Raw genomic sequence first — 16,584 nt, 5'->3', positions numbered from 1 at the left:
TAATGATCCCAAAACTTTAATCCGATTGTAGCAATAATTTTGCCAACATAACTCATTTTAACAAAAATTCTATCAGGAAAAACAAAAAGAACCATAATTGCACATTTTTTATGAATTTAAATTAATGAACCAAAGATCACGGATTTTTATGAAAACATTGCTACAATTTTCTTTAAATTGTACAGCAGGTTCTTTCTCACCCGTCGCATAACACCAACTCTGGATGCTAGAGTATTAAGTCCGATAACTATTGGTCAAGGATTCAAAGGCACACAAACAATAGATACTACAACGTCTATCAAAAAAACACATCCACACTCTAACCAGAGTGATACAAAGTTGACGTTGATTTGTAAGTGATAATAGGGGGCGAACAGACTAGTTTCGAAAGAACAAAAGACAACCAAACGACGAGCACCCTCCACGCTGGAAGATACTCTTAGTTCAACCTCTGTGCGGCTTCCTTTGCTAAGAGCTTCTCCTTCGCCTTGGTCTTGGCCTGTGATTTGGCACCCATGATACCGCCTCCCCACTTCTTTCTCAACTCCTCGTACTTATCGTTGAAGTTGGCCTAGATCACATAAAAAGTAACATTCATGAGAGGTAAACAAGTATATACACATTGTGACGGATAAATTTGTTAAACAACGTAAAAATAAAAAAATCAATCTTTTAGCATACCTTGATAGCCTCCAGAATTTTGCTGAACTCAAGCTTATCCTCATTCTTAACGGTGGTCAAACAAAGTGCAGCGGCAGTTTTCTTGTGGAGAAGCTGTCAGCAAAGACATGGCCACATCAATATCTTCCGCAAGACATACAATCATGTGTTTTATAAAAAATAACAGACAAAACTACAGATCTATACCGCTCCAAGACGGGATTTTCCCTTCACAATGCAGTATGGGATCTCCATCTTCCTACACAAGGCAGGAAGCCATACAACCAACTCGATAGGGTCCACATCGTGAGCAATAACAACAAGCTGGGCCTTGTTCTGCGAGGAAGACAACCAAGAACAGGAAACCATCTTATTAGTTATCATAACTTAATGACATATGTCAAGGTTCATTCATTGAAACCTAGAAGGAACAGATTAAAATGATGTATTACCAACCTGCTCAATCAGGTAGGTGACATGGTTAAGTCCATATTTCAGAACAATAGGCTTCTTTGCCTCAACAGTTTTTCCTTCAGATTCCTCTTGAGCTCTTTTCAGAAGACGTTCCCTCTTTGCAGCTTTGTCTTCGGGCCTGTACTTCAGAAGCAACTTGAAGAGACTTGTAGCTGCAAGCAGTGTTACAAATATTAGAATTGTCTGTGGTGTAAGAGTTTATCCACAAAAAGATATGGTTTGAAAACAGTAGTAAAAATCATTTAATACTTGAGTCCTCCTCTACAACTCCACCTTCTAAGTTTCTTATTATCAGAGCATACAATGAACACGAATGGAATAGTTATAGCGGAAGCACTAAAATCAGTAATTGCACAGCTACATATCAAAGACTCAACCATCAATACTAATGTGTACTATAGCAATCAGATACGCAACAGGATGTTCACCAAGAATCGTGATAAGGGGCATACAGGTAGAATACCGGGAGTGTTGGAAAATATTTTTCAGTCCCAGAGGTGTACGCAGTAGGAAGTGAAGGTATGTTCATCTACCCAACAATACATTTTATAGAAATGTTAAGAATTTACATATCTACTTACTTGATCAAACCAATCAAGCAATCATAATGGGTCATACCAAGGTTCTTGTCCAGAGTCTTGGTGAACTGGTTAAGTGCTGGTGGGACCTTCAAACGTTGCTTAAGGATCCTCTTCTTCCTCTGGATACGAACAACCTTGGGCCATTTCACAAATCGGTGCAGATCTCTCTTAGGAGGCAAAGCCCCACCGATACCAAACTGCTTAGTACGCTTCTCAAATAGTGGGTTCACAACCTTCTCCTAAAGACAGAAATTGGAGAAATATTCAGTAACACACAAGTTACATCCAAATTTTTATAAGTTGCAACTTCATAATCAAATGAAAGATTCAAGAGTGATAGAACATACAGTTTTCTTTTTGGCAAGTGCTGCCGGTTTCACACCTCTCTTCGGGGCCTGCAAGACAAAACAATATAAGTGAATTAAAAAAAATGATACCAAACAAAAAGTAGCAATGATTCTGATCATGTCACAAAGTTTAATGGTCTGAAAACAAATCACATTTTGCAAATGAGACAACCCAAGTGCCATCCAAAACGTGCGTTCTGTGACTGATTGAAGTCATTACATTTACGGATCTTTGTAACAAAAAATGGCAACAGAAAGCTGCACAAACAAACATTCGAATTCTATTTAATTGGAGGAACAAATGAATTAAAATTCATAATTCAAAAATCTTCGAACACAGTGAGCACCTAGTAGCCTCCCATATCGTGATTAAATACACATTTACGGGGGTCTCCCACATCGTAATTAATCCTGGTATTCCACCTTTCGGAAAACAAATTCTCAGCAACTGGTTTCCAACATAGCCCTTAAGAAATTATTATTTCAACTACAAATCTCTTTTTTTCAGTGAGACTCTTTACCAATCCCACTATTACTTACACACAGAGACATACATTCATCAAATGTAAACATCAAAAGTGATAAGCTTAATCATACAAATTAAAACGAACAAACACTATATTTTAAATTAATTAAATCAATTTTCAAGCCCACAGATCATCTGATAATCTACATTTCACACCAACGAATGAGAAATCAGCAAATACAGGCCTCAGGCATGCATACATACATACAATTGAAAAATAGCCGAATACAGCACAAGATTCGAGAAGAAGGAGATGAAATTAGGGTTTGGAGTATACCATTTTCGGGTTGGTGAGATCTTCAGTGGCCTTCTAGGGTTTACGGCGAATGAAACCCTAAAACTAAGCGGAAGCCCTCGGGTGGCGCTGAGTGTGAACTATATATAGGTGGCCCAATTGCGGAACTTGGGTTTTTATCCGATTAGTTTTGGATCGGTTCGGATCTACCGGGACTGTTCGTCTTGGGTTTGTGTTGCTTTTGGGGCGGGCCCCAATCGTGGGCCTTATTTTATCTTTTTGACGATATGGTTTTTGAGATAGAAGATATGAAATGGGGCCATTGACCACTAAACATTTGTGGAGACAATCATAGATTCATAACTTAGACGGGTAATTTATCTGTCAAACATTCTTCTTAGATTCAACCTTCTAATCATTGCAAAAAGGAAAAGGAGTTTCACGTCCTTCCTTTTCGGGACGAGAGAATTAGGAAAATTATATTGATTGCAATTTTCACCATATTTTTAGAGAAAACATGAAAAAAGATGCTTGTATGGGACGGTTCCTTTGTTATCGCATAATCATAGGGATGATCTCGTAGTTCTTGGCCTGTGAAAAGATGTTGTTAGGTGATTCGTTTTATTTTTCTCATTGAATCCAAACCTAAACTTGTTTTTAAGAATCAGATGTCAATATAATGACAAACGAAACAGATGAATTCAATTATTACAAAATCACTTGTTTTCTTTTTGAGAGACTCACTAAATACATCAACATCTTCTAATGTAAATGGCTTCAGCCATATCAGGCTTGCCCAACACAAATTACAACAAAAAGTTACAACTTCAATTATGTCTTACTAGACGATGAACTTACTGATTACAATTTTAAAAAACGTAAGAAACATCAATCTTAAATAACTTATGCAAAACTTCTTAACAACATTAATTGCTGGTTTTGTTCTCCCAACCGAAGTGCTTAGAAAACATTTACTTGTGCATCCAAGATCCGATCGTGATCGTGAAAACACAAAATTGAAATCAAGATTCAAGAATGAGGAATCTCCAACCCACAATGACCAAATTGACCACATCATCATTGACACGTGGCAAACACCCTATATAACTTTTTGGGAGCCTACTGAGTAGCTGACAAGTAGGAGTGTAGTAGTAGTAGTAAAAGGACTGAGGAACGAGATCCTTTTGGATCATTTTTGTGATGATTTGGAAAATTATGTAATTATATTCGTTTATTGTATATTATATGATTAGTTTTTATTAATATTTATATTTAATTTATATAAAAAAATTTATAATAATTTTTAATTAAATAATATACAATACACGAATATGATTGAAAAATTGTCGAAACCCTGTATCCGAAAAGGATCCTCATCCAAGACAGAGAACCCCGCTGTCTCAAAAATTTTGGCATGAAATTTTGAAACCCTCCCACCCTTTACAATTCCACAGCCCGCCCAATCTCCCCCGAAAATTCCAAAATTAAAACCCCAGATTTTTCAATTCCCCCCAAATTCCGAAATCCTTAATTTGCTAAATTCCACCACCCGTCCCTCAGATTCAGATTCACCGTACCCCCTCCCAGCTCTGTGATTTCTAGGGTTTCCATTTCCCAAACCCACGAATATAGGGTTTTAACAATTCTCTGTCGAACCCTCGATCCCTGATTTGCTGTTCGGTTCCCATGGCGTCCGAAGCCCTAGAGGAGAAGAAACCCGAGGACGACGCTCCGGTGGCGGAGAAGCCGGAGGCTGAGGCTGAGAAGGACCTGAAGGAGGAAGCTAAGGAAGAGGAGCAAGAGAAAGAGGAAGAGAAGGAGAAGGAGAAGGTTTCGGAAGCTTCCGAGAAGGTGACTGAGAAGGAGGAGGAGAAAGTTGTTGAAGAAGGCCAAGAGGAGAAGGAGAAAGAGGGTGAGGAAACTCCGAAGAAGACTACGAGGGGTCGAAAGGCTAGCTTGAAGAAGGTGGAGAACGACCAGACCAAGTCGAAAAAAAGAGGCAGGGACTCGGCTGCGAAGAAGAGTAAAGAAGCTAAGGCGGAGAAGAAAGAGAAGGAAGCGGTGACTCCGGTGAGTGAGAGGCCCACAAGGGAGAGGAAGCTAGTTGAGCGCTACTCAGCTCCAGAGAGTGGGCGGTCTTCCGGGACTAAATCCTTTAGCATTGAGAAGGTATGGTGGTGGGAAGAATTGCGTTTTTTATTTGTTCCTTGTTGGTCTAATTTGAATTATGCTTGTTTTCTTTGATTTCAGGGTCACGGTACAGAACTTAAGAATATCCCAAATGGTACGTTTTGCTTAAGTCTTCAAAAGCTTTGATCTTGTTAAATTGTTTGGTGGTATGGTTGAATTGCTGAAATATAGTGGTACTGAATGTTGTCGTGGTACTTTTGGCTTCGATTCATCCGTCTAGTGTTATTGAATCATAAGTTGTTGTAGTGGATCTTAGTTTTAGATTTTGGCAGAAATTTTACATGCACATGTTATGTGGTGGATGCTTTAAGTTCACTAGTTTGACTTAGATGCTTGAATGCTTCTCTCATTGATCCAGCAAAAAGAATGCAGTTTGAATCCCTTGTAGGCTTGTAGTTCATTTGTTATTTTACCTGGATTCATGTGTAATATGACAGTGGTTCTGTTTTAGCTTCAATTTAACATTTACGTGAACTACCCAGTTCATTTAAGATATGGGAAACGTTTTAACGTTCATTGTTATTAACAAGCTAAGTGGTGGTACAAAAATTTGTTTTGATGATTTTAATTGGTTTTAAATTATAAGGTGTAGTGGCTTTCTTTGATTTGAACTTCCATTGGATGGAGAGTTGAACCTAGAGTGTATACAACCAATGAAGTGATGTTCATCTGGCTGCTATGTACTATCCATAAACAATGAACATAACTAAGTTGGAAAACAAGAATCAAAATTTTAGTGTTATGAGTTTCATCTTGCTGTTTGTTCTGTTCTTCTAGTTAGAGTTGTCACATTTTCATCGTGATTTCTTACACATTTTCACATGTCCAAAAAATAATTATATGTTGTGAGGTGGAAGTTACTAGCTCATGTTGTATGTTGAGAACTAATATAGTATGCATATAAATTGTTATTCACTTATCTTCAAATTTTGTGTTACCGCAGCCTGGCCTATTTTTGTCTGATATTTGAACTGTTTCAGTTGCTTTCAAGATGTCAAAGAGAAAAGCAGATGACAACCTTCAATTACTTCACACAATTCTTTTTGGAAAAAAAGCTAAGGTGACCTTATGTTTGTGTCTGTTTTTTATTTAGTGATTTCAGGTGCTTTTTATTCATTTTCTCTATGGTAGTCTTATCATCTTCTGATGTGTTTTAATTGTTGATTTTCTTGTGCAGCCTCATAGTTTAAAGAAAAATATAAGTCAGTTTTCAGGTTATGTGTGGGTTGAGAATGAGGTATTAATGTTTTATGCTCACCCCCTTGATCAATTTTGCATATTCTGCAGGGTCTTCTTGGATATTCATGCGGTGCAATATTATTGCAACGCTCACTCTTATTATTCTTTTTTTTTTATCTGTTTGCAGCAGGAAAAACATCGGGCAAGGGTAAAGGAAAAAATTGATAAATGTGTTAAAGAGAAGTTGATGGATTTTTGTGACTTACTTAATATTCCGGTTAAGGGCACTACAAAGAAGGTAAATATTGCAAGAAACGTTTTTTGTATTGCTTGAAAAAGTTGATGGGTGATCCCTAATCTGACAGGCTGTGCTTATAGGAAGATCTTTCTGTCAAGTTATTGGAGTTCTTGGAGTCGCCACATGCTACAACTGATGCTTTGCTTGCTGAAAAGGAACAGGTTCTGTTTCTTTCCCACTGTTTTTTACTTGCTCTATGTGCATTTTCACATTGCTTGTTAACTCATGGTTCATCTCTGAGTTTCAGAAAGGGCAAAAGCGGAGAAGGAAGGCTACACCGAGTAAGGCTGCAGGTTCTGGGGAAGCATCACCAGAAACATCAGCCAAGGTGTGTATTCATTAGTCAAGATTAAATTATGAATTTCTCACCAACGCCATGAATGTAGAAGGAATATTTTTTCCTGATGCATTAGTTACTCCATTTTCTCTTATTTTTATTGATCCCTGTGTTAAATGCATAGTTGTGCTCCGTGTTGTAACATGGATGTATACCCAAGTATTCTACTCAGAGAAAAATAATTATTTACTTCTTGTTTGCCTGTAGTTTGCTGATTAGATTGATTTACTTGTTGAACCTTCTCCTATTCTCATTGATACTCTGATTATGATACTTTGGCAATGCACTTTGCATTTGATGATGTATTGCAATGCATATGGCTTTGCCACTGGGTCATGCATTTTCTTCTCATGTTGATACTTTGTAGTCTAACTTTATGCCTTCTTTCTTGATAGAAACAAAAAGAAACACCCAATTCTGACAAAAAGCAGGAGTCATCCAAAGCTGATGAAGAGGAGGATGATGACAAAGTTGAAACTTCAGATGTGAAGGATGACTCTGGTGAAGATGATGACCACAATATGGTTAATGAAGAAAGTGAGCCCGAAGAGAAATCTGATGAAGAGCAAAAAGAACCAAAGGACCAGGTTTCGAGTCCAAAAAGTACATCCAAAAAGACTGTAAAAGAAGGCTCAAAGGCTAAAGCTGGTAGCAAAACAACACCTTCTAAGAAGAAAACCCCAGCAAAATCTGCAAAAACTCCTACGGAATCTGCAAAGAAATCTAGTTCTACTTCGAAAAGAGGTGCAACTGATGCTGAAGGAGCTTCTGGCTCAACAACTAAAGCAAAGAGATCAGCGAAAAAACAGAAGACTGAGAAGGAAAACCCAAAGGATACCAAGGAAAAAGCCACTGGCAAAAAACAGTCAAGCAAGTCCCCAGCCAAGGCTCCAGCAAAGGATCAAGGTGATTTTCTGTGTGTTTATTTGCTGTGGATTCTCCCTACTTAGTTTGAGACTTCAATATCGGCTTGTGGATCATTTCCATAAAATGCTTATGTCTTCAGAATTTTAGGAGTTTCTCTTTTGATTGTATCAAATTCATGCATGAACTAGGAAAAGGGAAAGCTAGCAAGAAACCGAAGCCAGAGCCCACAAGAGATGATATGCATGCAGTAATTGTTGATATTCTGAAGGAAGTGGACTTCAATACTGTAAGTTACATTATTGCAACATGACATTGAGTGGATGGCTGAAGATGCGTTAGTTCTGTTATTAAGCACTTCTCATTTACGTTGTGCAGGCAACTTTATCAGACATTCTCAGGCAACTTGGTAAGGTTCCTTTCTGTGTGCTTCAATTTTATTTTCGTAACCTACTCTTTTATTCAGCTAACTGTATTATCGTGATCTACTTCCCAGGTATCCACTTCAGTGTTGATTTGATGCATAGAAAAGCAGAGGTGAAGGCAATAATTACAGATGTAATTAACAACATGACTGATGAGGAAGATGAAGGCGAAGAAGAAGCAGAGGAGAATGCGGAAGCTGGTGATGACTCAGACAAGGATGAAGAAAAGGATGACGATGGCAAGGACAACGATGATGCTTAAATCATAGCTGGCCAGAGCTTATACTTGACCATCTCATGCTGTGCATTAACCAAGTAATTTTTACTTTTCTTCAGAGGTGTGCGCCATCAGCAGTTTTTAAGAATCGATACCTTTGGGGATGCCCGGGTCCTGTACCATATTATTTAACTTCTTTGTAGTGTTGAGCTGACCGCAAATTCATATGTTAGGTTTGTTTTCTTTTCGTTTTTTAAGTTAAACCCCTTCCTATAAGAGTTGTTTAGCTGTAATCATGACTTAGTTTTCACTTTTAATAGAGTAGTAAGTGGGTTTCTTTTTCTTAATCTCTGCATTCCCTCTCATTTAGTTTCTTTGACTTCACTAATTGAGATGAGATCGGAGTTTAGAGACTTCAACGATTTCATATTGATGGATACAGATTTCCTCATCAGCAAAGCCAGTGTCAAAGCTTATGCTGGAAAGTTTGATCAAATCTGGTTGGGGCATGAGTTCATTGGGCGGACACAGTTGAGCTTGACGAGCCCATGAAACCGCCTTTGCGGTTCCATGGCTCGACGGTTGCCTGCCTTGTCTGAAATATGAAATTTGGCCATGAAAGTTTCCTGGAGGGCTAATTCTATGAACCTAATCTCTAAAAACGATTTCAGACAATGGAAGGAAGTGAGAAGTCAATTCTAAAAACGATTTCAGACGATGGAAGTGGGAAGTCAATTCAAACTAATTAATCTCTTCAGTATTTAAGAATTGACTTGGCCAAACTTCCTATACAAAGCACGGGTCAGTTCTTATGATCACTACCATATTGATTACGTTAGATTAGTTTATATTATTGAGATTTGTGTAATAAATAGATTAAACCAAATTCATCTAACGATAATCTTGACCACCACTTTATGGTGGTGAGCAAAAATATATCTAGTTTGGCTCGAAAGAAAATTTTCTTGTCTATACAAGACATGGATCTTAATAAAGTTGCAAAAGCAACACTGCCTAAGGGTAACTAAAGCCGCCAAGTCCGCACAAACAACTAATAAACTCACAACAAAAAAAATTTAGCATATCTAATATTCGAAACCACAGATCAAAACAATCCAAACCCCTAAATGAATCATAACTACCACCACAAATCAAAATCATCCCGCCATAGAACCCATTGCATCTAGACAAGAACATGCATAACGCATCTTAGGAAATAATCAATCTCCATTCATCCAACTGTGCATAATAGCATATAAGAGTCCCATAATAGCGATTAAAGTCGACACCATACAAAGTTGGCCAAACACATGGACGAGCCTACTGTTCTAAAAATTTCCGCCTAGCATTGTCTAGGCCTCGCTTAGGCGCTAGGCAACTGGTTACTGCTCCGATTAATGCCTAGGCGTTTGAAAATTAAAAAATGGTGCCTATACCTACTGAGGTGCCCACTTAGACCGCCTAGGCACCCGCCTAGGTTGTGACTCATGTTGATGCACAAAACCGGAGGGGTCTTGGAACAACGTAAATCCGACCGTGAATCTGCAAGAAAATAAATAACACAAGATGTATCGTGGTTCACCCCAATGTTTGGGCTACGTCCACACTGATATTGTATTTCTATGAGAGGATTGTGAGGGAGAGAGCTTCTGTAATGTGAGTGAGGCTTTGAGAAGGGGAGGGGGCTTGCTCTGAATATGAGAGCCTCCCTTAATGAGAAGAGTGAGGAGTCATTTTATAGAATAAGGGCTCCTCACTTATTACATATTTGCCCCTTCATTTATTACATAATTACATTTAAGTCCCCCGAGTATTTATACGAGATCTAAATACGAAGGCCCTAAGCATGGTACAAACAGTAGTCCCCAAGTCTTCAGTCAAGAGAGTCTTTTGGCTGGAGACTTGAAATTCAGTCCATGTGTTGGCCGAAGTAACTAGATGTCGTCTATGACTGATACTCAATATGAGGTGGTGCCCAATCTGAAATGATGCTCAACCAGAAGTAGCACATGTTGCGAGGCTGCTCTGCTTGTGGCTTATGTTGCCTTGGTTGGCTCGGCTTGTGGCGTTGAAGGTGAGGGAGTCCCTTTTATAGAATAAGGACTCGCTCCTCAATACATAAGTGATGAGCTAGAGTTGATGCTCTCTAATGATGGTGAGGGAGTCCCTTTTATAGAATAATGGCTCGCTCCTCAATACATGAATGATGGGTTAGGAGTGATGCTCGCGGTGAGGTGGTTGCTCAAATGGCGACGATACTCTCTAATGAAAGTGAGGTAGTCCCTTTTATAAAATAAGGGCTCGCTCCTCAGTACATGAAGAATGTGCGCTCTTTAATGAAAGTGAGGGAGTCCATTTTATAGAATAAGGGCTCCCTCCTTAGTACATAAATAATAGGCTAAGTCCCCCAAGTATTTTTCATGAGGCCCAGTTAAGGCCCAAGTATTTTGTATACCCTGCACTGAAGCTTTGCAGGTGAAGCTTTGCAAGTGAAACTTTGAAGCTGGAGCTTTTGTAAATGAAGCTTTTGAAGCTGGAGCTCTCGAATCTGGAGCTCTGTAAATGAAGCTTTCGAAGCTGATTGACATGAGTGATGCTCATGAATGTTTATGTATGATTGACATGAGTGATGTTCATGTATAATTTTGGAGTACTAGACGTACTTTTGATCACCTAGTTGGTGATAATAGCGGCATGCTGCCGAATACTTTTAGAGTACTAGGTGTACTTTTGATCACCTGGTTGGTGATAATAGCGGCAGGCTGCCGAATAATTTTGGAGTACTGGGCGTACTTTTGATCACCTAGTTGGTGATAATAGCAGTATGCCGCCGAATGATTTTGGGAGTACTGGGCGTACTTTTGATCACCTGGTTGGTGATAATATATAGCGGCAGGCTGCCGAATAATTTTGGGAGTACTGGGTGTACTTTTGATCACCTGGTTGGTGATAATAACGGCAGGCTACCGAATAATTTTGAAGTATTAGGCGTAGTTTTGATCACCTGGTTTGTGGTAATAGCGGCAAGCTGCCGAATAATTTTTTGTAGTACTGGATGTACTTTTGATCACCTGGTTGGTGATAATAGAGGGTCTGGCTTTTTTTGGCATATGGGCATTCATCCTCCACATAACATTCCAGCCTATTATTTTGGGCTTGTCATTTTTTTTAACCCTCTGATGGGGTTATACAGATATCTCCGAAAGATAAGAAAAATAAATTACATCATTCAAAAATAAATCCGACCCTCTGCTCAAATGGGTCACGCCTTTAATTCCCTCTTCTGCATGCCATCACCATTGCAATTATGTCTGCTTCTTTTTATCTTCTTTTGTTTTCTGCTTTTGCTTTTGTTTTTCTGCTTTGCTTTTGCTTTTCTGCTTTGCTTTTGCTTTCTCATGTGCTCTCGCAGAGCAAAGCTTCCCCTTATTCCTTGCTTTTGCATGTGGGTGGTCGACAGCGTGCCCTTTTTTTAGACAATGGAGTGGGTGGGCAGCCATGCTTGCTTTCTACTTCTTGTCCATTATTCTCATATCTTTTTTCTTTTTCTTTACTCCAGTAAGATCAACTTGCCGATGTTACCTTCACAGAGCATGGAAAGCTCCGACGAGGACTAGGCAAAGTAGGACCCGCCATCGGCGAAAGCCCAAGTCTTTGCAATTGTGAGCCCATTGTTGGTAGCCTCTCGAAAGGCAGACGAAACTCTCCCTCTCAGAAGGGTCAGTCGCTATGTACCTCAACCAGTACGCATTGAATCCGTTTCCGTAGTACGAGACTCTGTTCAAAACAAGCTGCATTCCTCTGGTCTTCACAAACCCATCTTTCGCTATAACTCCATGGTTCAGGAAGATGAACAACAAACCGATCTTCCTGGTTATTCGATTTGGTAAGGAGTGGAGCTTGGTAAAGGCATGGGCTTCCTGGTTCCTCGATTTGGTAGAATTCCCGGTCTCTGCTAGTTTGGATCCATGTCTCTCTCTCGCTCGCTTATTCCAAGCTGGGAGTTGGGCCGTGGAGCTTGGTGAAGGCCTGGGCTTCCTGGTTCCTAGAGTGGAGGGCACCACGTCAGGCTGGCTTCACAAAGCAACGATCATTTCCCGTTCTCGACGGTGGAAGGATAACAGGTCGACGCCACTCGGATCCATCATGACCCGTCAGGCTTGAGATGCACAAGGCAAACAAACATTAATTGAGGTTTTGGAGGAGATTTAAGTGACGATTGGTGCTCGGCAGAGCTCGGCGAAGGTGTTGAAGAAGTTCCAGAAGGAGGTGCTGTCGATGACGGCGTGGTTGACGAATCATCCAATGAAAACGACGTCGTTGAGCTTGGTGACCTGGACAACCAGGATTGCGTTTTGGTGGCCAGAGTAGCTGACGGTCTTGTCGAATGCTAAAAACTCCTTGACGCAGTCGGAGACGTCATTAGGGTCCAAAGCATCTCGGATTGGGAGACTGGGGGCAGACGCGTGGATGAAGTCGGCCCCAGTATCGTTGCAGGTGATGTGTTAGCTTGTGAGACCATTTTGGACTGGACTCATCGAGTTGCACTTCGTCAATGATCCTAGCTGAGCTGGCAAATCCAAGGGCGATGGCTACAAGCAAGCAAGATGTAGAGTGTGGCCTTCAATGGTCTGATGGTCTTTGTCATTTTCAGGTTGTGAGCATGTGAAGAAATGAAGGGTTTTGTATTGAATCTTTGTCTCTTTAGAGAATGTATTGGATTTAAGTGTGTGTTGTGTTTTGTTTGAAGAGGTAAAAGAGATCAAAAGCAAGAGAGAGGCAGAGAGAGTTTTGGTTGTTTCTTGGGTTTTGCAGATCCACGATGGACAGTGGTGAGGTTGTGAAGGTTTCACGGTGGTGAGATGAAAAATTGAGAGAAAACCGGCATAACTTTTCGTGTCGATTCTCACAGATGGCGCCAAATGTTGATGCACAAAACCGGAAGGGTCTTGGAACAACGTAAATCCAACTGTGAATCTGCAAGAAAGTAAATAACACAAGATGAATCGTGGTTCACCCAATGTTTGGGCTACGTCCACATTGATATTGTATTTCTTTGAGAGGATTGTGAGGAAGAGAGCCTCTGTAATGTGAGTGAGGCTTTGAGAGGGGAGGGGGCTTGCTCTGAATATGAGAGCCTCCCTTAATGAGGAGAGTGAGGAGTCATTTTATAGAATAATGGCTCCTCACTTATTACATATTTGCCCCTTCATTTATTACATAATTACATTTAAGTCCCCCGAGTATTTATACGAGATCTAAATACGGAGGCCCTAAGTATGGTACAAACAACTCACATAGATAGAAAATAGATAACTTTCATTTTGCATTTTATTTTTTTCAATAAAATTGTAAGACTTGTTGAATACTTAAATGAACACATATTATATGTTTGTTTCCCATATTTTCATTATGTTTCAATAGCTCATAATATATATGTCATTTTATTTTGCAGTATATAATAAAATTATATATATTTTAAGTATAAATATACACTTATTTACACAAAATATAATAACTTTAATTAAATCCGGTTAGTCCGTTTAGACCTCAGTCTGCCGCGCGACTAGCGTCTAGTGTTTTTTATAACTTTGGACAAGCCGCAACAAAATCTTTCAAATCAGGGATTAAGTTAAAAATTTGGTAACGTTATGGAGCAAGAATTTGAACATGGGCCAACCTCGGTGGCGGTCGGGCTGTGCGGGATGAGGATTAGGGTAGTGTATTTATTTTCATCTTTGTTAATCGGGCTTTTGACTATCCCCATTTTATTTGGCGAATTTGATGTTATTGTAATGAGCCTTTCTCTTTCGATGAAATTACTCGCTTTGTTTGAAAAAAAAAAAAGAAAAAGAATATGGGCCAACCTTTTCTAAAACTCAAGAGTTTATTGCTTTCTTTCTCTGAGGTGTAACCAAGATGAAAATTTACATCAATTATTCACATCTTTTGATCACGATGGGTATTTTACATCTCACTTAAAATTGTCGATTGACGAGCATTTTCGGTCAACATGAAATATATATGTTTTTAATTGTACATATTTTTCATTGAACACAAGGTCTCCATTATTTATTTAAGAGAATATTATTTAAAAATGCAAAAACTGACATGCTACTGAATGATGACGCTCTAATACGAGTAGGTTTCATATGCCCTTAGTTGGCCTTCCCTTCTTCCCTACTTTTTTCTTTCTGGCCTTTTGATTTGGTTACAAAGACCTAATTTCCATGGACTATTTGCATCATTTCCCGCTCAAAACAAAATTAGATGGATTTTTTTAGGAATCGACTTTTCTCCCTAAATTTTCTTAATCCTTCAATCGTGGCCTTTAGTTTCTAGCATGTGGTTTAGAAATGACAATGCCACTAATTTTTTATCAAGAGAAAAAAAATTCGAACTTGAGACCTCGTCATATAAAAACAGCTACACAAAAAATTAGTACCAGTCTCAGCAGCAATAATAACAATTAATGATGGTAGCAAACACTAAATCCAAAAACTAGGCAATTTACACCACAAAAAATTTATACACACCCCAACAGTATCAACCAAACCCTAAAGAGCTGCAGAGCAGATAATATACAGCCCCAGGTGTTCCCTCCCATCCGAAATGGAATCTGCAGAATCTGAGGAAACCATTTGTCATTCACTTTAGGTGTTTTAAGTTAATACCTACTACAAGGATGCTTGTGTGTGATGAGGGCATATCAGTGACAAAGCGTTTGAGCTTACTGTAAAGAAGAAGCACCAACATTGGTGTTTCCTGAATCCGAAACGGAGAACAGAAAACCTAATTCCATTCACCATCTGCATTATTTCCGGCTCGAAACATAATTAGATGGAGTTTTTCTAAGAAATTGGTTTACTCTCAACTATTTTCTCCTAAAACCTTCTTAGTCTTACAATCTTGGTAATCCACTCCTGCATACGTGTTTCGGATATTCTTGTTTCGTTACCAGCAAGAAATGAATTCGAACTTGAAATCTCTTAAAATATGGTTAAGATGAGAAAACCAAAACATTAAGAAGTAGTTGGTCTCAGTTTTGTTGTTTTAAAAAACAAATATTGTGATAAGCTTGTAGCTCAACTAATTAGGGTGTTTCCCTTAAACTCGAGTCTTGGGTTCACATTATGATTGAGGATGTCCAGATTTCCTGTCCTTTTCTTTTTCACTTGTTCACTTTATCAAAATCTACAGATTAGTCAACATTATCCTTTTTAGAAATTTGATCTGCCTACTTTTAAGGTGGAGTTTATAGCTGAGCAAAGAATTGTTCCACATGGTTAATTAACCCTGTGTTACTTAAAGTTTGATTGAAAAGTTCCATCCAACTAGGTATATTTTTGTGTTTAATATACAAATTCCTATAATCTAAAGCAATTTCTTGCAGAAAAAACAATGAAGAATCTCTTATTATTAGGCTACGAACTTATAGCTTCGGTGGTAGAATACTCAAGTTTGATGCAAAATTTAGAGGCGTGTGATTACGATTTATAAGAATATCATATCATTCCAAAGTAGGGCTAACTATTTTTTTTTTATAAGCAACAATAGAGAGATTTCATTAACACAAACCAAATTTACAAGAGGTGTCAAATGGGTATATAATCGGGCAGATCCATTAAGGGACCTGGATGGCTATGAGGACCACCCAAGTTTGGGCATGTGGTGGAGGAGAGAGTGCAGCGTGTCGCCGGTTGAAGGTTCTGCAAATGATTAACAAGGGAGAAGAAGATTTTTATATTTTATTAAAAGACTGTCAAAACGACGTCGTTTTTAGTCAAAGTATTTAAAAAAATTTGAAAGCAGGTCTTTTTACTAAGTCACTTGAGGGAGACCCTTTTTAATTAAAAGAAAAAAGCCTACTCTCTTTCTTCCTACCAAGATCTCCACTCAATCTCATTTTGCATTCACTTTCCCCACTATGTTTGGATGAAGAAATTTAAGATTACTAAGGAATTTTAAAATGACGGAAATTGAAATGAAGGGATTTTATTTTCTAGAATTTGTGAATTTTGTTGTTTGTTTAACTTAAAAGAACAATGAAATTGAAAACGGAATTTGTTAATTTTAAACTCCCAATTATAGAAATTGGGAAATGACACCTATTTACATGGAATTTAAACTTGGAAATTGAAGGCCCCAAATTCCAAGTTTTTTTTCTACGCTTAAATTCTAAATTTCTATGTTATAAATCCAAACAAGGGAATTGGTGCATGTCAATTTATAAATTCTGACTTTTATTCAA

The 16,584-nt window shown here is 38.6% G+C and overlaps 2 protein-coding genes across 4 annotated transcripts; one reads left to right on the top strand and one right to left on the bottom strand.

The window, feature by feature from the left end:
• Nucleotides 1-143: 143 nt before the first annotated feature.
• On the bottom strand, nucleotides 144-3,025 carry LOC103437516 (large ribosomal subunit protein eL8y-like). Of its 2 annotated transcripts, none has more exons than XM_008375993.4 (7): nucleotides 2,866-3,025; nucleotides 2,063-2,110; nucleotides 1,753-1,954; nucleotides 1,117-1,286; nucleotides 868-996; nucleotides 682-774; nucleotides 144-571 (listed from the first exon to the last, which is right to left on the bottom strand). In XM_008375993.4, the coding sequence occupies exons 1-7, from the start codon at nucleotides 2,866-2,868 to the stop codon at nucleotides 440-442; spliced, it is 777 nt and encodes a 258-aa protein (XP_008374215.1). In that variant the 5' UTR covers nucleotides 2,869-3,025; the 3' UTR covers nucleotides 144-439. The 2 variants fall into 2 exon arrangements, with proteins under 2 accessions (XP_008374215.1, XP_070680130.1); XM_070824029.1 differs by lacking the exon at nucleotides 2,866-3,025 and adding an exon at nucleotides 2,216-2,477.
• A 930-nt stretch (nucleotides 3,026-3,955) lies between these two features.
• LOC103437514 (DEK domain-containing chromatin-associated protein 1-like) lies at nucleotides 3,956-8,680 on the top strand. 2 transcript variants are annotated; one of them, XM_008375992.4, is made up of 11 exons: nucleotides 3,956-4,992; nucleotides 5,074-5,107; nucleotides 5,994-6,073; nucleotides 6,191-6,250; nucleotides 6,383-6,490; nucleotides 6,571-6,651; nucleotides 6,738-6,818; nucleotides 7,223-7,733; nucleotides 7,883-7,980; nucleotides 8,070-8,100; nucleotides 8,188-8,680. In XM_008375992.4, exons 1-11 carry the CDS (start codon nucleotides 4,510-4,512, stop codon nucleotides 8,376-8,378), a joined length of 1,758 nt encoding a protein of 585 aa, XP_008374214.1. In that variant the 5' UTR covers nucleotides 3,956-4,509; the 3' UTR covers nucleotides 8,379-8,680. The 2 variants fall into 2 exon arrangements, with proteins under 2 accessions (XP_008374214.1, XP_008374213.1); XM_008375991.4 differs by having other exon boundaries at nucleotides 6,380-6,490.
• Nucleotides 8,681-16,584: the final 7,904 nt, after the last annotated feature.

Source organism: Malus domestica, chromosome 06, assembly GCF_042453785.1.
Source record: "Malus domestica chromosome 06, GDT2T_hap1".
NCBI lineage: Eukaryota > Viridiplantae > Streptophyta > Magnoliopsida > Rosales > Rosaceae > Malus > Malus domestica.
Note: the sequence above shows the minus strand (reverse complement) of the source record. Positions and strands in the feature narration are given on the sequence as shown.